This window comes from Dendrobates tinctorius, unplaced genomic scaffold, assembly GCF_039654945.1.
Source record: "Dendrobates tinctorius isolate UK_male_01 unplaced genomic scaffold, ASM3965494v1 ptg000120l, whole genome shotgun sequence".
Lineage (NCBI taxonomy): Eukaryota > Metazoa > Chordata > Amphibia > Anura > Dendrobatidae > Dendrobates > Dendrobates tinctorius.
Window position 1 is genome coordinate 46,468,836 of NW_027361788.1, and position 21,159 is coordinate 46,489,994.

A 21,159-nucleotide genomic window follows, 5' to 3' on the forward strand; every position below is an offset into this window, starting at 1 on the left:
CAGCTGCAGTCTGTGTGTGTCTGTGCGGCTGTAGCCTGTCTATGCTGCTGCAGCCTCTGTGTGTGCGGCTGTAGCCTCTGTGTGTGTGTCTGTGCGGCTACACCCTCTGTGTGTCTGTGCGGCTGCAGCCACTGTGTGTGTGTGTGTCTGTGCAGCTGCAGCCTCTGTGTGTGTGTCTGTGCAGCTGCAGTCTCTGTGTGTGTGTGTCTGTGCAGCTGCAGTCTCTGTGTGTGTGTGTCTGTGCAGCTGCAGTCTCTCTGTGTGTGTCTGTGCGGCTGCATGGTACGAGACGGTGGAAGTATGTTATTTTTAGCTCACTTGTCAGATCCTAACTGTGTCCTTCTCTGCCCATCACCAGTTCTGTGAAATTAAATTTTCTGTAACATATCAGCGTATTATTATAACAGTCTGATCTGTGCCCTATTGTAGAGCTAGGATCCATCATGGCAGCATAGGCGCAAACCCGGCTCTGATTGGCATAGAGGAGCTGACAGTCAGGGTGTTCCTGTAGTAAGGTTCCCACTTATATCATATTTGCGTAATGCATTGAAGAGTAGGGTTCCCTCTGAAGCCGCTCATTATTCTGGGGGTCCCAATTGAATCTCCTCTTTTTCATATATTTATGGATCATAGAGGACAGGATCCTTCTCTATTAGGCTGACTGGAGTCTTTTCTCTGGAGGACACTACATTTCCATAACATAGACTTGTGATGCCTCATTTCGCCACTTGAGGCTCTGCAGGGTGATTGGTGTTGGTTTTCCCCACAGACTATCAGTGATCACTGGAGTCCCAGAAGTCAGTGGGAAATATGTAAAGATGGCAAAGTCCATTTTAAGTCGCCTTTTGGGTATCTGTCAATGTGCACAGTGGCTGCAGTAGGAACAGCTTTGGCTGTGACTGGAGTATAGTAGACCTGTTAATGGCAGGATATGATGCCATCCTTGCCGGCTGATATTTCTCCATTGGATTCAGCACAGTGATGTGGAATTATCTCCTCTTTTTTATAGAGACCGGTAATTATATGTGCGAGTTCTGCGGCAAGCAGTACAAATACTACACTCCGTACCAGGAGCACGTTGCTCTGCACACCCCGATCAGTGAGTATAATGATTAACCCCTTCTCCCTGGACAACAGCAACGCCTCCTGCAATGTGCAAGGGGCATGGATTCAGCGGCAGAACACTTATAAGGGGAGCGATGTGGGGGGATTGCAAATACGAGGGGGCGCAGTTTGCAGGTAACACAACATCTCTCAGCCAGTCAGAAGTGCTTGGAGAGCTTGGGTCACACCCAAAATAACATTAGACACAAACGTCTGATGTGGATGTGTTAAATAAAATGTTCCTGTGCTGAGATAATCTTATAAATGTGCCCCTGCTGTGTACTGTGTAATGGCTGTGTCTGACCATACAGGGACATGGTCTGATCATACCATATCTCCTGGGCAGGGGAGGTAGAAGAAGAGTATACAGACAGGACACCACTGATCACAGAGGAATCTTTCTTTGAAGTAAAACATTGTTTAACCCCTTAATCCCATATGACGTACTATCCCGTCCATGTGCCCTGGGACTTAATTCCCAGGGACGGGATAGTACGTCATGGCGATCAGCGGCGCCCACGTGGTGAGCGCCGCTGATCGCGGCCGGGTGTCAGCTAATTATCACAGCTGACACCCGGCACAATGTGTCAGGGGCAGTCACGGACCGCCCCCGACACGTTAACCCCTTGCACACCGCGATCAAACACGATCGCTGTGTACTGGGGGTTAAAGGGAAGCATCGGCAGGGAGGGGGCTCCCTCCGTGCTTCCCTGAGCCCCCCACAGCAGCGCAATGTGCAGCGCTGCTGCGGGGGGCTCCTTCCCTGCAGGCCCCCCGAATCCAAGATGGCGACAGGGACCTTCTGGGGCCTGCAGGGAGCCGGCTTCCTCAGTGCCTGCAAACCACAGGCACGAGGAAGCCTGCTGCACTGCCTGTGACAGATCGCTGATCTGTCACAGCGATCTGTCACAGGACAGTGAAGTCCCACCTGGGACAATGTAATAAAGTTTAAAAAAAAAAAAAAAAAAAAAGTGTTGAAATAATTAAATAAAAATCACCAAATAAATTAGAAAAAAAAAAAAAAAGATATTCCCCCAATAAATTCATTTTTTGGAAAAAAACAATAAAAGTACACATAATTGGTATCGCCGCGTACGTAACGACCTGCCCTATAAAACTGTCCCATTAGTTAACCCCTTTAGCGAACCTCTTAAAAAATAAAAAACGAAGCAAAAAATAATTATTTATTATCATACCGCCGAACAAAAAGTGCAATAACGCGTGATCAAAACGATGCATATAAATATCCATGGTACCGCTGAAAACGTTATCTTGTCCCGCAAAAAACGAGCCGCCATACAGCATCATCAGCAAAAAAATAAAAAAAGTTATCGCTCGCAGAATAAAGCAATGCAAAAATAATAATTTTTTATATAAAATAGTTTTCATTGCATAAAACCGACAAAACATAAAGAAACAACCTAAATGAGGTATCGCTGTAACCGTACTGACCCGAAGAATAAAACCGCTTTATCAATTTTACCGCACGCGGAACGGTGTAAACGCACTCCCCCAAAAGAAATTCATGAAACTCTGGTTTTTGTTCATTCTGCGTCCCAAAAATCGGAATAAAAAGCGATCAAAAAATGTCACGTGCCCGAAAATAGTACCAATAAAAACGTCAACTCGTCCCGCAAAAAATAAGACCTCACATGACTCGGTGGGTCAAAATACGAAAAAATTATAGCTCTCAATATGTGGTGATGCAAAAACTATTTTTACAATAAAAAGCGTCTTTTAGCGTGTGACAGCTGCCAAAAATAAATACCGCCATAAATAGTAAATCAAACCCCCTGTTATCACCCCCTTAGTTAGGGAAAAATAATAAAATAAAAAAAATGTATTTATTTCCATTTTCCGGCTAGGGTTAGGGCAGAGATTAGGGTTAGGGGTGTGTTGGGGTTAGGGTTGGACTTATAATTGGGGGGTTTCCACTGTTTGGGCACATCAGGGGCTCTCCAAATGCAACATGGCGTCTGATCTCAATTCCAGCCAATTCTGAGTTGAAAAAGTCAAATGGTGGTCCTTCCTTCCAAGCTCTGCCATGCGCCCAAACAGTGTTTTACCCCCACATATGGGGTATCAGCCTACTCAGGACAAATTGCAAAACAACTTTTGGGGTCCAATTTCTCCTGTTACCCTTAGGAAAATAAAAAATTGGGGGCAAAAATATCATTTTTGTGGAAAAAAATGATTTTTTTTATTTTCACTCCCGGGCGTTATAAACTTCTGTGAAGCACTTGGGGGTTCAAAGTGCTCACCACACATCTAGATAAGTTCCGTGGGGGGTCTAGTTTCCAAAATGGGGTCACTTGTGGGGAGTTTCAATAGTTTAGGTACATCAGGGGCTCTCCAAACGCACATGACACCCGCAGACCATTCCATCAAAGTCTGCATTCCAAAACGTCACTACTTCCCTTCCGAGACCCGACGTGTGCCCATATAGTAGTTTTCTCCCACATATGGGGTATCAGCGTACTCAGGACAAATTGGACAACAACTTTTGGGGTCCAATTTCTCCTGTTACCCTTGGGAAAATAAAATTGGGGACTAATTGATCATGTTTGTGGAAAAAATACGATTTTTTTATTTTCACGCCCGGTCATTATAAACTTCTGTGAAGCACTGGGGGGTTCAAAGTGCTCACCACACAACTAGATAAGTTCCTTAGGGGGTCTAGTTTCCAAAATGGGGTCACTTGTGGGGGGTTTCCACTGTTTACGTACATCATGGGCTCTCCAAAAGCAACATGACACTGCAGACCATTCCATCAAAGTCTGCATTCCAAAACGTCACTACTTCCCTTCCGAGACCCGATGTGTGCCCATACAGTAGTTTTCTCCCACATATGGGGTATCAGCGTACTCAGGACAAATTGGACAACAACTTTTGGGGTCCAATTTCTCCTTGTACCCTTGGAAAAGAAAAAAATTGGTGACTTAAAGATCATGTTTGTGGAAAAATACTATTTTTTTATTTTCACGCCCGGGCGTTATAAACTTCTGTGAAGCACTGGAGGGGTCAAAGTGCTCACCACACATTTAGATAAGTTCCTTGGGGGGTCTAGTTTCCAAAATGGTGTCATTTGTGGGTGGTTTGCAGTGTTTTGGTACATCAGGGGCTCGCCAAACGCGACATGGTGTCCGATCTCAATTCCAGCCAAAAACGTCAAATGGCGCTGCTTCCCTTCCGAGCTCTGCCATGCGCCCAAATAGTGGTCTACTCCCACATATGGGGTATCAGCGTACTCAGGACAAATTGCACAATAACTTTTAGGGTCCTGTTACCCTTGGAAAAATAAGAATTGAGGGTGAAAAGATCATTTTTGTGGAAAAAATATGATTTTTTAATTGTACGGCTGTATGTTATAAACTTCTGTGAAGCCCTTGTGGGTTCAAAGTTCTCACCACATATCTAGATAAGTTCCTTGGGGGGTCTAGTTTCCAAAATGGGGTCACTTGTGGGGGGTTTCCACTGTTTAGGTACATCAGGGGCTCTCCAAACGCGACATGGCGTCCGATCTGAATTCCAGCCAATTTTGCATTGAAAAAGTCAAACGGCGCTCCTTCCCTTCTGAGCTCTGCCATGCGCCGAAACAGTGGTTCCCCCCCACATATCAGGTATCAGCGTACTCAGGACAAATTGCACAATAAATTTTGCAGTCCAATTTCTCCTGTTACCCTTGGTAAAATAAAAAAAATTGAACCTGAAGTATTTTTTTTTTAATATTCAAAAAATTCCTGTGACGCACCTAAAGGGTTAATAAATTTCTTGAATGTGGTTTTGGGCACCTTAAGGGGTGCAGTTTTTAGAATGGTGTCACTTTTGGGTATTTTCTATCATATAGACCCCTCAAAGTGGCTTCAAATGTGATGTGGTCCGTAAAAATAAAATGGTGTTGCAAAAATGAGAAATCGCTGGTCAATTTTTAACCCTTATAACTTCCTAACAAAAATAAATTTTGGTTCCAAAATAGTGCTGATGTAAAGGAAACATGTGGGAAATGTTACTTATCAAGTTTTTTGTGTGCCGTATCTCTGTGATTTAAGGGCATAAAAGTTCAAAGTTGGAAAATTGCAAAATTTTCGCCAAATTTCCCTTTTTGTTTCACAAATAAACGCAAGTTATAGGAATGAAATTTTACCACTAACATGAAGTACAATATGTCACGAGAAAATGTCAGAATCACCGGGACCCATGGAAGCTTTCCAGAGTTATGACCTCATAAAGGGACAGTGGTTAGAATTGTAAAAATTGGCCCGGTCATTAACGTGCAAACCACCCTTGGGGCTTAAGGGGTTAAAAAACGGCAGGGAAATGCTGTATCTCTCAGAAAGAATCCTCTGTAATCTCATGCTGTCTTTTGTGTATACACTCTTCCTTTCTCTCGTGCCCAGGAGCTGTGGTATGATCAGACCATGTTCCTGTACGGTCTGACACCACCATTACACAGTACACAGCAGGGGCACATTTATAAGATTATCTCGGCACAGGAACATTTTATTTAAACACATTCAATTGTGGAAGTTATTATTATTCGAGGTTGATTGATTAAAATGAACCTTTGTTCATGGAAAAACCCCTTTAGGCCATCCCCCACTAGGCTTCTAAATAGACACCAAGCTGTATTTTCTGCAGCGGGGAAGGGGGTGAGGCTTGTAAAGAAAAACAAGGGACAGGAAACACCCATAGCAAAGAAAATAATCTCAAATATGTATGGGCTGGTGATGTGGGATTTTTTTTACTGAATAGAACTCTGTTCCAAGAATATAATGTCTCCGGCCTACGGATGATCAGGAGACGTAAAATGCTGAAATCTGTGTGTCTCTTTTTCTCAGAAAGTTCATTCAGCCAAGATGTAGAAGAAAAGCAGCCCAACAACTACGAGGAAAACAACAGCAATTCTCAACACTCCAGTGGTAAGAGCTTCATATTAGAATGGTCACCTCCAGAGCTGCATTCAGAGTTCAGCTGGCACTCAGTAATGTGACACCAGAGACTAGACTGGTGTATTACGGGCGTAAATTCCGAACCCTGTGGCATAGTCAGCTCAGTTTCTAAGTCCCACAGTCAAGCTGAGACTTTCATCTGTGGTATGTTCTTTGGGACTGGCCTGATATTGACGTGTGGAGGGAGGGCGCTGCTGCAGTGTTTCTTTATACTCAGAGCTGGGTCGGTTTCTGCAGTTTTGTGACACACTTTTACACAATTCTTGTAGCCGGCTCTTGTCGAACACACACAGGAATGTCTGACATGGTGGGCGGAAGTGGAGGAGGTGGCAACGTGACCAGCTGGCAGAAAGGTGAGTTACATGATTATGCGCCACACTTACCAGATATAGCCACTGGGTGGAGCTCTAATACTTGATCACGGTTTAGTGAGGTCCCTTGTCTCAGCACAGATAACCTAAAATGCAATAACCCAAAGCCGTGGGACATTCTCTCTACAGCTAGATCTCGTATAAACCAGATACCAGGCGGAGGCACCGCGTGTCAGTAAAGTTAATCTATAACCCCTAGATGTTCTTAGCCAATGCTACCGGCTTATTCCTCACCTGTCCATAAAGCCCAGGATTGTTATAGCCGAGCTGCTCCTGACTTGTCATGGAGGCACCCGATATGGATTGCAAGCTCTTAGTAGGTGGACGGCCTGCTCTTTGTATCTTTACGGGGTCATAAACTAATTGTTAGGCTATGTGCCCACGTTGCGTTTTTTTGTGTTTCTGCAGCGTTTGAGCCGGATCAGACGCTGCAGAAATGCTTAAAAGAAGCTTCCCATTAAATTTAATGCATTTTTGGCTTCTTGTGGCAATGCTGTGTTTTTAAACACTTAGAAAACGCTTAGCGGCTAAAAACGCAGCATGCTGATTATTTTCCGCATTGCTCCGCGTTTTTAGCCATTTCCAATGTTCCCAGAAACCGCACAGAAAAAAACGCATCAAAAACGCGCGTTTTTTGTGCAAAAATCGTGCAAAAAATGCACGGTTTCTGGGAAGGAGTCCGATTTTCTAAGCGTTTAAAAACGCTAACGTGGGCACATAGCCTTAAGGCGCTATATACCCCATACTGCATTCTATCATCAAGAAGCTGTATAGCCTTGCCCTTCCTAGCTGCAAGGACGGAGAAACTTTCATTGAAAAAAAATCATGTGACAGTCTCCATCTTTAGCTGTCAGAAAGGATGGCGATCACTATCTGCACAGCAATGGACACCAATAATGGACGTGATAATGTATTGCTCAACTCATAGCATTTTATCTTTTGTCTTTTCAGAAGCCACCAGCCCAATGACATCCAGCTCCTTCCCACTCATGCAAGGTCTGTATCTTTTCTCTCGTTTATGTCACATTTCAGCGAGGCTGCAATACTGAGAGTGATTACGCCATGTCTAATCAGTTTGTGCAGCTCGGAAACAGATTGGATTGTGAACTAGTGTCACTGGCTTAACGGCGTACTGCAGGGAACAGCGTGGCACCCCCAAAAAGGGAAGGGTGCAGGTGGTGCCACAGACATGTCCTCTCTCCTTACTGTCCCTGACAGACTTGTGTCCTTGTCACTAGGAAGGATGATGTGGTAGCTGCTACCCATTTAGGTGGCACAGGTTGTCCAGTGCCTCCAGGATGGCATACTACTGATCACAGTATTTGATGTCTGGATACATACAGACACGTGGCGTCATACACTACTGATGACATTATAGGATATCAGGATGCATACAGACACTCCTAATATTTCTGCTCACTCTCTTATGGATTTTTCTCCTTCGCCTCATTGGGTGACACAGAGACTGTGGGTGTATGCTTCTGCCGCTAGGAGGCTGACACTAAGTGGAAAAAAAGAGGTTAGCCCCTCCTCTGCCGTATACACCCTCGCCCCCATTGCGGGCGGAACTCCGTTTTTTGCTTAGTGTCCATGGAGGCACACGTCTGTTTTTTTTTCTCCAGACTTTTTTCTTTTTCCCATAAAGATTAGACAGGGGCAACGGATCATATTGAAAGGGTCCGATTTCCCCAAACCAACAACGGGCAAGCTCGTGCGAGTGTCGCCTCCACGTATCCTCTCCCGCGTTGTGGGACACAATGCTGGACTTAGCCCTGTCCACCCCTAGGTATTGAAACCATGGGCTGTACGGAGGCACAAGACTAGTCCGTGTGGCCCCCACTGCTCCACCAATGCTCAGACTGCGGTGCTGCAAGGTGGCGGACGGTCCCTCTCCTCACCCCCTGAAGGGGTTAGATGGAGCTAGGGTGCCTGCACCGTCCTATTTTTTCGAGGCCCCCTGACATACCTGAGCTCAGAAAGCTGAAGAGGATCATTGGTGAGGAGAGGGCCTGGGAGGGCTCCTGTGAAGATCGGGGCTGGAGCTCTTAGCTGGGAGGCCACCGGCCATTCAGGGCTGAGCGTGGCGGCATCGTAAACGGCACCATTTTTCGGCGCCATGGAAGTCCGCGCACCCCCCCTCCCCGTCAGGCGGGGAATAAAATTGAGGCCGCGGCTTTAGCCAGAGCTAGGCCGCGGCCGGAAGTTCCGCCTCCGGGCTGCGCGTCACTTCCGCACTGGGCGGCGGCGAATAAATTTAGTCCCCGGCTTCGGAGCGCGGCTAGGCCGCAGAGCCGGAAGTACCGCCCCTGGAGCGGTTCATATGCTGGCAGCTGGTGGCTAGCGATTTTGGATGTGGATGTGTCCAGGAGTGGGGGCGCAGGACTGGGGTAAGTGCTGCCCGAGAGGTCACACTACAGGAAAAACGAGGTGCCTACCTCCTTCCCCCCTCCCCAGCAGCGGACAGATACAGCATGTCCGAAAAAACAAGGACGTACACTTTTTTTACGCTGCATGCATCTCTTGTCAGGCTGTGTTTCCGCGGGCGCAGAGCAAGCGATTATACAAAGCCTGCGAGTCCGAACGCGCTCAGGAGCCCTCCCCTGCGACCAATGTGCCGAACCCCCTGGAGTGGGCCCTATCACTGTCACAGTCCATAGCGTCGCTTACGAGGGCAATCGAGTCCCTTCAGGCCCCAGATAGGGGCAGGGACAATAGCTCGCCGACCTTAGAGGGAAACTCCACCTCACACGAGCCTCCGGCCTGAAGGGGCTGCTCTCATTCCAGGCAGACCCGGGGGAAACGAATCCACGCGGTGTCGCCCAGTCCATCCGGTGCCCTGGCATCCGTAAGCTCTGCTTCTCGCTCCCCGTCACCAGTGGTTGATAGCGAGCAGACCTCAGATTTCGACTACCCCCTTGACCTGGACACTCCAGGGTCACGTGAAACAGTGGACAGCCTCATAGAAGCCGTCAATCAGACCTTGGGGATTGAGGAAGATCCCACATCGGCTACAGGGCATAAGGTGGCATTTAAGCGAGTAAAATGGCCGCACAGAATTTTTTCCTCTCACCCCAAGTTTGAGGACATAGTGCAGCGACACAGAGAACGGCCAGACAGGCGTTTCTCGGGCCAAAAGGCACTCGAAACAAGGTATCCATTTGCCCCGGACCTCCATAAAAATTGGACGGAATCTCCGATGGTGGATCCAACCTTATTATCCGTACCTAGTGTTTCCTCTATTAAGGATCCCACGGCTTGCCTCATAGAGAGCTTAGCTGCTCGGTATATATGAAGCGTCAGGGTCAGCACTCGCTCCCTCGTTCGCAGCAACTTGGGTAGCCAAGGCTATGATCTCATGGTCAGAATCGTTAAGGTCGCACAGGAGCAAGATCTACCTGCAGAGATATCGGAGACGCGAGTCAGATGGCGATGGCCGGAGACTACGTAATCAATGCATCTTTGGATGCGGGCAATTGTTCAGCACTTGCTGCCGCTAACGCAATTTCTATCAGAAGAGCTCTATGGTTAAGGACATGGCGGGCCGATTCTACTTCCAAGAAGTCCTTGACTTCTCTGCCTTATCAGTGCGGCCGTCTTTTCGGAGAGAAGTTGGATCAACTCATGGACTCCACAGGAGGAAAGAGCGGGTTTCTCCCTCAACAAAAGGTCAAGCCGTTTTTTCGTCACCCGTTTCAGACACGTTTTCGGGCCTTTTGCAACCCATTGGGGAGAATGCGTGCTCAACAGCCCAGATCGAGGGGATCCAGATCCCAAAGATCGTCAGCCAAATGACTCGAGGCGGTTACCAGACGACACCAGCAGGGTGGGCGGCCGCCTACTCTGGTTTCACCACGTCTGGTTCAGTGTCGCACGCGACGGATGGGTAAAGGAGTTGGTGACCTCAGGTTACAAAATAGAATTTGTCAGGTACCCTCCAAGACTGTGTCTTCTTTCTCGTCTTCCCAGGGTGGATGCCCAGGCAAGGGCTCTATTAGGAGCCATTGAATCGCTCCAGCACAACAGGGTCATTGTTCCTGTACCAAAACACGAAAGAGCTCAGGGCTTCTATTCCAACCTGTTTGCGGTTCCCAAAAAGGACGGGTCTGTCAGACCTGTTTTGGACTTGAAGCTTCTGAACTATTGCATCAGGATCAGGCATTTCCGGATGGAGTCCCTTCGTTCAGTCATATCGACCATGGAGCAGGGAGGATACTTGGCCTCGATCGACAGCCAGTACGCATATCTGCATATTCCCATTTTTCCTCTTCATCAGAGGTTCCTACGCTACGCCATCAACGGTCGACATTTTCAGCTCGGAGCGCTACCCTTCGGGCTAGCCACGGCTCTGAGTGTTCACAAAGGTTATGGCAGTTGTCATGGCCATACTGCGTTCTCGAGGCATAGTCGTCTTGCCTTACTTGGACGACCTATTGGTCAAGGGCCCTTCAATACGGGCATGCGAGGAAAATGTCAACATCACGCTAGATGCTCTTGCCCGCTTAGGGTGGTTGGTCAATGCGAAGAAGTGTGCCAGCTCAGAGGATTTCCTTCTTAGGAATGATCTTCGACACTTGCTGAGGGTTGGTACAGTAATTCTCCCTCAGGAAAAAGCCCTAGCGCTCCGGCAGGGAGTTCGGACTCTTCGCCAACCAGTCCCTCATACCATTCTAGGAAGAATGGTGGCAGCGATGGAAGCGATACCGTTCGCTCAGTTCCATTTTCACCCCCTGCAGCACGCTCTGTCAGGCTGGGACAAGAATCCTTTCACGCTCGATCGGTGGTGCCGACTGTCCTCTCAAGTCAGGCAGTCGCTCGGTTGGTGGATAACCAGTTCCTCTCTGACCCAGGGGAGAACCCTTCCCCCCCAGACCATTGGCTGGTAATAACAACCGACGCCAGTCTCCTCGGCTGGGGAGCGGTGTTTCGCGCCACCACACGACCCAGGGACTGTGGTCGCCACAGGAGGCATGCCTCCCGATCAACTTATTGGAGATACAAGCAATTCAGCTGGCTCTGCAGCAGTTTCATCATTTCTTAACAGGCCGCCCCGTCCGGATCCAATCGGACAATGCCACGGCGGTGGCTTACATAAATCACCTAGGGGGCACCCGCAGCAGAGCAACTATGCGCGAGGTGGGGCACGTTCTTCAGTGGGCCGAGGCAAACCACTCGGTGATTTCAGCAGTCCACATCCCGGGCTTGGAAAACTGGGCGGCAGACTTTCTCAGCCGGCAGGGTCTTGCGTCCGAAGAGTGGTCACTACATCCCGAGGTCTTCCACCAGATTTGTCAGCTGTGGGGAACTCCGGGTGTAGACCTGATGGCGTCCAGAGTGAACGCCAAGGTGCCAGCATATGTCGCTCGGGCCAGGGACCCGCAAGCAATTGTTGTGGATGCGTTGGTTCTGCCATGGAACCAGTTACGCCTCCCATATCTATTTCCCCCCGCTGCCACTACTCCCGAGAGTCATCAAGAGAATCAAGACTGAAGGGGTTCCGGCGATTCTGCTGGCCCCGGACTGGCCCCATCGAGCGTGGTACGCAGATCTAATGCGGCTACTCGCCGACGTTCCTTGATGGCTGCCAGAGCGCCCAGATCTGCTTTCTCAAGGGCCGATTTGCCATCCGAACTCGGGCCCTGTGTTTGACGGCATGGCCGTTGAATCTTGGATTCTGACCCAGGTAGGGTTTGGGAGCAAGGTGGTCGCTACAATGGTTAGCGCCCGGAAGCCTGCTTCAGCACAAATTTACCACCACACCTGGAAGGTGTTCTTTGCTTGGTGCCGAGGCCGGAGTGTTTCTCCGCTAAGATTCTCAATTCCTAACATCTTGGCCTTTCTCCAGTCAGGCCTAGACTCGGGCTTGGCCCCAAGTTCCCTTAGGAGACAAATATCGGCCTTATCCGTACTGTTCCAGCGCAGAATTGCTACCAATTTGCAGGTGAAGACTTTCAGCCAGGGAGTCTCTCATTTGGTACCTCCATATAAGGCGCCTATGGACGCCTGGGACCTTAACCTGGTCCTAAGTGTTCTGCAGGAAGCTCCATTTGAACCACTTCAGGATGTCTCTTTGAGGTACCTTTCCTGGAAAGTGGTGTCCCTAGTGGCCATCACTTCAATCAGGCGGGTTTCAGAGCTGGCGGCCCTATCCTGCCGAGCTCTGTTCCTCACTTTCCATAGGGATAAGGTGGTGCTCAGACCAGCCCCTCCTTTCCATAGGGATAAGGTGGTGCTCAGACCAGCCCCTCCTTTTCTGCCGAAGGTCGTGTCCTCTTTTCACATTAATGAAGATGTTGTTTTGCCTTCTTTTTGTCCAGCACCGGTGCACCGTGTGGAAAAGGCTCTTCACACGTTAGACCTGGTAAGAGCCCTCTGGAGGTACGTGTCGAGGACTGCGCCCTTTCGTCAGACGGACACGCTGTTCGTGCTCCCCGAAGGGCACAGGAAGGGACTCGCTGCCTCAAAATCGACCATAGCCAGATGGATTCGTTTGACTATTCAGGAGTCCTACCACATTAGAGGCGTGCCGATTCCAGCAGGGATCAGAGCGCACTCTACTCGGGCAGTGGGTGCCTCTTGGGCGCTTCGGAACCAGGCTTCGATGGAACAGGTTTGCAAGGCAGCAACGTGGTCCAGCCTGCACACATTTACCAAACATGATAATATCCACACTCAGGCCTCGGCGGATGCGAGCCTGGGTAGAAGGATTCTCCAAGCAGCGGTGGCGCATCTTTAAACAAGAGGTGCATGTAGCTCCCACCCAGGGACTGCTTTAGGACGTCCCTCAGTATCTGTGTCCCCTAAGAGGTGAAGGAGAAACATGGATTTTTGTGATAAACTCACCGTGAAATCCTTTTCTCCGAGACGCTCATTGGGGGACACAGCACCCACCCTGGTAGCCAATTGGCTCTTGTTTATTTAATTAATGTGCATTTACTTATTTGATATAAGGGTGGTGGGTTTTTTTGGACATGTTGTATCTGTATTAAGGCTGATTTTGTTGTCCTCCTACTGCTTTGGCACCAAACTGAGTTCCGCCCGCAATGGGGGCGAGGGTGTATACTGCGGAGGAGGAGCTAACCTCTTTTTTTCACTTCGTGTCAGCCTCCTAGCGGCAGAAGCATACACCCACAGTATCTGTGTCCCCCAATGATCGTCTCGGAGAAAAGGATTTTACGGTGAGTTTATCACAAAAATCCATGGGTTTTTTTTTTAAGACTAATAATGGTCTGTTCCACTTCCATTGAGAGCGCCTTTGACTTCATGTTGTGGGTTCACAGCAACAGCTTCGAAATGCAAATACCACACCTGGAATCAGCACTAGACCTTTTACTTTCTCAATTGATGATGGATTAACAAGGGAATAGCCCAAGCAGCGCATTAAAGAGCTTTTGAGATTATTGTCCGTTTACCTTTGTTATCTTGAAAAAGAAGCAGCTACATATTAAAGAGCTGTAATTCCTAAACCCTTACTCAAATTAGGATGTGAATACCCTCAAATTAAAGCTGAGAGTCTGCACTTTAAGCCCATATTGATTATTTAACTGTATCCTGAATATGTTTTGGTAAACAGCTAAAATGCCAGAACTTGTCACTATCCAAATATTTCTGTACCTAACTTTATATCTGTAATGATCTTCAGCTTGAACCTTTTGTTCTTCAAGATCAAATTTGTTATTTTCTTGTTCCTTCCAGGTTTTCGAGCAGTGAAAATGACACCGCTTTAGAGTCCAGTATACGGAGCCTTATTACCTCCTGTTACTGTGATCAATCTTGTGAACATTCATTTAAATCGTCATTTTTCTTCTATTACAGGAAAAGGGTGGAAGAAGAGGATCAAGAGAAAGGTGGAAACAAACAACAAATCTGTGAAAACAGAGAAAAGCAGTAAAGTAGAAGGTAGGTTTATTGTGAGAGCATTTTACCAGGACAGAGATATTGCCAATGCTTATATGTCAGTGTATTCTATGAAGAAACCACATGTAGATGTCATGCTATGTTCACATTAAATTTCAGTTTACGTTTGCCGTATATGGTGGGAACCATGCAGCAGCATGATCGGTGGCCGGGGGTTAGCTTGGGGCTGCAGGAGCTCTGACCGGCGGGAAGCTTGCGGAAGCAGGAGCCCCTTGGCAGGAGTATCTTGCAGAAGCAGGGGGCGTAGCTTGCAGGAGCTCTGACCGTGGGATAGCTTGTGGCAGCAGGAGCTGTGGCCGGGTATAGCTTGCAGGAGCTCAGGCAGGGGGTAGCTTGCAGCAGCAGGACCTCTGGCTGGGGGGGGGGGTAGATTGCTGCTGTAGAACCACTGGCTGGGGGAGTAGCTTGCAGGACCCTGGCCTGGAGGAAGTTTGCGGCATCAGGACTAGTGTTGAGCGATACCATCCGATATCGTGAAATATCGGATCGGATTGGATCGAACCAATAGCCAAAAAGTATCGGGTATCACCGATTCCGATACCGGAAACCCATGCAAGTCAATGGGGCACAAATATCGGAATGAAAATAAACCCTTTCTTTACTTGCACATCCAGTTCGGGAGGGGGAATAGTGTGGGCGGTGCGTGGGCAGACACTGTGCGTGTCTGTGTGTGCGGGCCTCTCGGGGGTCTGTGCGGGCCTCTCGGGGGTCTGTGCGGGCCTGCCGGGGGTCTGTGCGGGCCTGCTGGGGGTTGTGTGTGTGTGCAGGCATCGTCATTCAACACATTAGCCGGATGATGGGACTACTACTGTCCCATCATTGGCTAATGTGTCAATCACTGTCATTGTAGCAGGCATAGCCCGATGGGACTTGTAGTCCCATCGGACGATGCCTGCACACACACAACCCCCGGCAGGCCCGCACAGACCCCCGGCAGGCCCGCACAGACCCCCGGCAGGCCCGCACAGACCGCGCATCATGATGACATCATTTCAGCAGCCAATCACAGCCATGCCATTAGTTAACATGGCTAACACAACTGACTCATTGCATTATGGGAACTTCCGATTCCGGTATTCGATATTGTAAAAATATCGGTACTCGGTATCGGAACTCCGATACAGCGAATATCGGCCGATACCCGATATTTTCAGTATCGGAATGCTCAACACTAATCAGGACCTCTGGCAAGGGGGGTAGCGTGCGGCTGCAGGACCTCCTAGCTGGGGAGTAGCTTACGGCTGCAGTACCTTTGGCCGGGGAGTAGTTTACGGCTGCAGGACCTCCTGCTGAGGGTTAGCTGGTGGTAGCAGAAGTTCTAGCTGGGGATAGCTCACGGCAGCAGTACTTCTGGGCTGGGGGGGGTAGATTGCTGTAGTAGGACCACTGGCTTGGGTGAGGAGGGCCAAATGGTAGCTTGCGGCTGCAGGAGCTCTGGCCGGGGGCGGGCGGTGTCTTGTGGTTGCAGAACCTTTAGCTGGGGAGTAGCTTGCTGCTGCAGGACCTCTGGCCGAGGAGTAGTTTGCGGTTGTGGACCTCTGGCTGGGAGGTAGCTTGCAGGAGCTCTGGGGGGGGGGGGGGGGATAGCTTGCAGCTGCAGGACCTCTGGCCACCGGGGAGTAGCTTGCGGCTGCAGGAGTTTTGTCCGGGAGGTAGCTTGCGGCTGCAGGACCTCTGGCCAGGAGGTAGATAGCAGCAGCAGGACCTTTGCCTGGGGTGGTAGCTCACGGCAGCAGGACACCCGGCTGGGGGGTAGCTTGCGGCAGTAAGACGTCTGGCTGGGGGGCTAGATTGCTACAGTAGGACCCTGGCATGGAGGTAGCTTGGCGCAGGAGCTCTGGCCGGGGGGGGGAGGTGACTTGCGGTTGCAGGACCCCTAGCTGAGGAGTAGCTTGCAGCTGCAGGACCTCTGGCCGAGGAGTAGTTTGTGGTTGCTGGACCTCTGGCTGGGAGGTAGCTTGCAGGAGCTCTTGGGGGGGGGGGGGGGGGGTAGCTTGCAGCTGCAAGACCGCTAACCGCTGGCTGGGGGTTAGCTCACAGCAGCAGGACCTCTGGCTCGGGGGGCAAGATTGACGCAGTAGGACCCTGGCTGGGATGTAGCTTGCGGCTGCAAGAGCTCTGGCCGAGAGGAGGTGGCCTACGGTTGCAGGACCTCTGACTGGGGAGTAGCTCACGGCTGCAGCTGCAGGACTTGTAGCCGGGGGGGGTAGCTTGCGGCAGCAGGACCTTTGGCTGGGAGGATAGGCTTGGGGGGGGAGTAGCTTTGCAGCACACGTAGCCGGGGAGTAGCTTGTGGCTGCAGGACCTCTGGCTGAGAGGTAGCTTGCGGCAGCAGGACCTCTGGCTGAGAGGTAGCTTGCGGCAGCAGGACCTCTGGCTGGTGGACTAGGTTACTACAGTAGGACCCTTCCCGGAAGGTAGCTTGCGGCAGCAGGATCTCTGGCAGGGGGTAGCTCGTGGCAGGAAGATCTCTGGCTGGAGGTCAAGATTGCTACAGTAGGACCCTGACCAGGAGGTAGCATGCGGCAGCAGGACCTCTGGCTAGGAGGCTAGATTGCTACAGAAGGACCCTAGTCAGATGATAGCTTGCAGAAGTAGGACCTCTGGCTAAGGAGTAGCTCGTGGCAGCAGGACCTCTTGCTAGGGGGCTAGATTGCTACACTAGGACCCTGGCCAGGAGGTAGCTTGCAGCAGTAGGATCTCTGGCCGGGTGGGGTGGGGTGGGGGGGTAGGAGGTAGCATGCGGCAACAGGGCCTCTGGCTGAGGAATTGCTTGCGGTAGCAGGACCTCTAGCCGGGGAGTAGCTTGAGAGAGCCGCAGGAGCTTTGGCCTGGCAGTAGCATGTGGCAGCAGGATCTCTGGCTGGGGGGGGCTAGATTGCTACAGTAGGACCCTGGTCGGGAGGTAGCTTGCTACAGTAGGACCCTGGTCGGGAGGTAGCTTGCAGCAGTAATACCTCTGGCTGGAGGGTAGCTCGCTGCAGTAGGACCTCTGGCTAGGGGACTAGATTGCTACAGTAGCACCCTGGCTGGGAGGTACTTTGCAGTAGTAGGACCTCTGGCTGGGGGGTTGTTCGCTGCAGCAGGACCTCTGGCTGGGGAGTAGTTTTCGGCTGCAGGAACTCTGACTAGGGAGTAGATTGCGGCTGCATGACCTCTGACAGGGGGGGATAGATTGCTACAGCAGGACCCTGGCTGGGAGGTTGCTCACGGCAGCAGAACCTCTGGCTGGGGGGCTAGATTGCTACATTAGGACCCTGTCTGGGAGGTAGCATGCAGGTACAGGACATCTGGCCAGGGAGTAGCTTTTGGCTACAGGACCTCTGACCGGAGGGGCAAGATTGCTACAGTAGGGCCTTGGCTGGGAGGTAGCTTGCAGCAGGATCTCTAGCCTGGGGGGTGCAGCTTGCAGCTGCAGGACCTCTCCTTTCTTTTTCTTGATGGGTGGGATTTGGCAAGAAAAGACAATAGAGGGTAAAGGGGACCAAAAAGATTTGGTCCCCATGTTTTACTTCCCAAAATAGAATGATTAAAACTAGGTCTTGGAGGCCTAATAATAGATTAGTCCTTTGTTTTTCTGAGCCCTAAGGTCTGAGATTTTCTTCGGGACACTCGCTCTCCATATTTGAGAATACAGCAGGTAAAGCCATGTGTTGTCTCTTGATGTGCAGCCAGGTTCCTTGTGTGATCACATCAAACACATCAAATGCTACATGTGGCCTCACCCTATATAGACCTTTTGAATACTGAATCATTGGAAGCCGGCACCTGGATTACCAACATGCCCTTCTAATGCCAGGTTGTGTGGGTTGGATTTTATATTTTACTGCCGTTCTCTGTGACCGAATTTGCTTTAGTGTCTTAGAGAATTCACTAAGCAGCGCTGTTAGAAAAGCTAGTGTGTATGGAGATTTAGGGCAATACTCTTTGTGTCACTTAAAGAGTTAACGTGCCCGAACAAGACTGTATGACCACTGTGACCCATAATAATTTCTGGCATGTGTAGTTTATGTAAGAGCGAGGACTTATCTCTCATCATTGGACTGGTATGTCCAGGCTGCTGCTGAACGCTGTTCCTAGGCTTAGCAGATAGGATTGTCAGTCAGGAGCCAAACATGATATTGCAGCAATAGTGCTCAGTAATAATATGTATATATTCAGTATATGGCACAGCCCCCATGACCGTCCCAATGTCCTCTGTCACACCCTTTCTGGTTTATTTGTAGACTGTGCTGGTGATTTCCATAACACTGTTACTCCCACGTCTGCTCCTGGTATACTGCTCGTGCTCCACCACATCATCTCTTACACCTTCTCTTACCTCACATTACACCATCCATTTCTTAAAGGTTTAGTCTAGCTCCCTTCACTTGTGCATTGGGAGCGGAACTGATAACATCACATTTGCACATACCTGCCGGGATTCCTGCACGATCTGCTGGTATCCAGTACCTGATGTGTTCATTAGAATAGGAATCGCACACGACATCTGCTGATTGTGCACCGTCCTGGGAGGTATATGCAGAGTAGATGACATTGGTGCTGCTCATGATACGGAAATGAGGGGCACTGGACAAACCCTTTAGGCAGAAGTAATAAAGCCCCTCTTACTGGTCCTGCATGTGCTTTATCCATCTTCTCCCTAGCAGAACTGCTTTCAGCCATGGAATAATAAATTATTTTGGTATCAAAGATGGATTCCGATTATGATTCCAGTTTCTAGAGTGTTAATGACAGGCAAACGCGTAAGCTGCCGTTCACACTGGCTGTGAAAGGTGCTGAAGACATACAGTAATACACTCATTTTTATATTATTAGTGACCAGCCCAACTGAGCAGATCAAGCTTTCTGCCTTCACCATACATCTTGTTGATGGGTGGTGCACTAATACGGCCATAGCAATCTCTTAAAATTTCAGTTAGGTCCTTAGAGAGTTCTCCCACATTCTCTTCTAAGTGGCACTTTCCTCACAGATGGACGACCACTTCTGTCCATGCATAATAATAATAATAATTTTTATTTATATAGCGCCAACATATTCCGCAGCACTTTACAATTAAGAGGGGACATGTACAGACAATAAATTCAATACAAGTTAAGACAATTCAAACAGTGACATTAGGAGTGAGGTCCCTGCTCGCAAGCTTACAATCTACAAGGAAATGGGGGGACACAGTAGGTGAAAAATGCTTGTTAATTCAGGTCTGGCAATTATAATAGGGATTTTCATATAAAGCTGCATGATCCGGTCATCAGCCCGTGTGTTTAAGTGCAAAAGACAAGTATCAAGTGCAGTTATCATGTGCATGAAGGGTGTGGAGACAGATGAATAGTAGGGTGCAGATTCAGAATAATATTTGGAAGGAGGGAACAGGGCAAAGTTAGCTTGCTGGGTAGTTGATGTGGTAGGCTTGTTTGAAGAGATGGGTTTTCAAAGCGCGCTTGAATAGGTCAGGGCTAGGTATCAGTCTGATCGCCTGGGGAAGTGCATTCCAGAGAGCTGGAGCAGCACGAGAGAAGTCTTGGAGGCGGAGGTGCGAGGTTCGGATTACGGGGGATGTTAGTCTTAGGTCATTTGTAGAACGGAGGGCACGTGTAGGGCGATAGACAGAGATGAGAGAGGAGATATAAGGCGGTGCAGAACAGTGGAGAGCTTTGTGGGTGAGAGAGATGAGTTTATACTGGACCCTGTAGCGAATAGGTAGCCAGTGTAATGACTGGCACAAGATGGAGGCATCGGTGAAGTGGCTGGACAGAAATATGACCCTGGCTGCCGCATTCAAGATGGATTGGAGAGGAGAAAGTTTGGTAAGAGGGAGACCAATCCTTCCATCAGCCTCCTCCAAAAAGTAAAAGCTTCCTTATGAGGTGTGTTTCATCTGGAGGTGTCTGACAGGATAGGTCTGGTCCCATGTATGGACAGAGCAGATGGGATGAAAGCTCCACTATCAAGAGAAAGTGGCCGACTCTCTAAAAGGCCTCCAGAATGTCTTCCACATTCTGGAGTCTTCAGAGAAACAAGGGTGTTTCAAGGGGCCTTCCCACCATGTCTAATAACCACTCGATTGTAACTGGAGTATCCCGTCTGTGACGTGTCTATAAGCTCATTGCATTGTGAGAAATCTTTTTGAAACCCCCAAATTGTTTTCTCGCAGAACCGTATACATGTGGGGCATGCGGGATTCAGTTCCTGTTTTACAGCAATCTCCTGGAGCACATGCAGTCACACGCTGGTGAGAATACTCGCAAATTTATTGTCGTTTGCTTGTAAATGAAGTATTCTGATATATTTTTTCTCGAGCTCTAGCTTTTTTTTGCACGCTAGGCTTTGAGGGCTAGTGACTTACTCCGGCTAACATGTAATGCTCCACATTAATGTAATATAAAATCTGATTAATAAGGCAGGATGAGGGAGAGAAGCCTTTTGGCCCCCTACCTGTCAGGCCTGGATGGCTGATAACAGAAGGGTGCACCTTTTGGCACAGTTATTTTCTACCTCAGCTGGCTTTAGTAATCAGATTTTCCTACATTCTGATGAAGGTGATGTATAATACGCTCGTGCTACGACTGCTCTCTCTATCTTCTCGTGGTCTTTGTCACTCAATTAACTCACGTACTTTTATATTTCCACATCTGTTCCAACCTGTTCTCTGCTTTTCTCTTCCATCAGCTGACAACGAGAACACTATCACCACCAACCAGACCAGGTCGCTGCCACCTGCGGAGGAGAGCTGGAAGTCTCAGCCCCAGCGAAACAACACAAATAACAGTACGTGAGCACACAGGACACTTGGGTCTTCTGATGGGATCAGATTTTGGAA

At 49.3% G+C, this 21,159-nt stretch overlaps 1 protein-coding gene across 6 annotated transcripts in view; it reads left to right on the top strand.

The window, feature by feature from the left end:
* The window catches only part of ZNF618 (zinc finger protein 618), a 183,758-nt gene that overhangs the window by 153,647 nt on the left and 8,952 nt on the right, over positions 1-21,159 (top strand). For 5 of the 6 annotated variants that reach the window (XM_073541369.1, XM_073541374.1, XM_073541370.1 and 2 more), the window contains 7 exons: positions 1,010-1,099; positions 5,943-6,023; positions 6,323-6,406; positions 7,376-7,420; positions 14,237-14,320; positions 20,494-20,571; positions 21,009-21,107. In XM_073541369.1, the coding sequence (XP_073397470.1) occupies positions 1,010-1,099; positions 5,943-6,023; positions 6,323-6,406; positions 7,376-7,420; positions 14,237-14,320; positions 20,494-20,571; positions 21,009-21,107 (561 nt within the window). The remainder of the gene's footprint in view (positions 1-1,009; positions 1,100-5,942; positions 6,024-6,322; positions 6,407-7,375; positions 7,421-14,236; positions 14,321-20,493; positions 20,572-21,008; positions 21,108-21,159) is intronic. The other variant, XM_073541371.1, reaches the window with a different exon arrangement.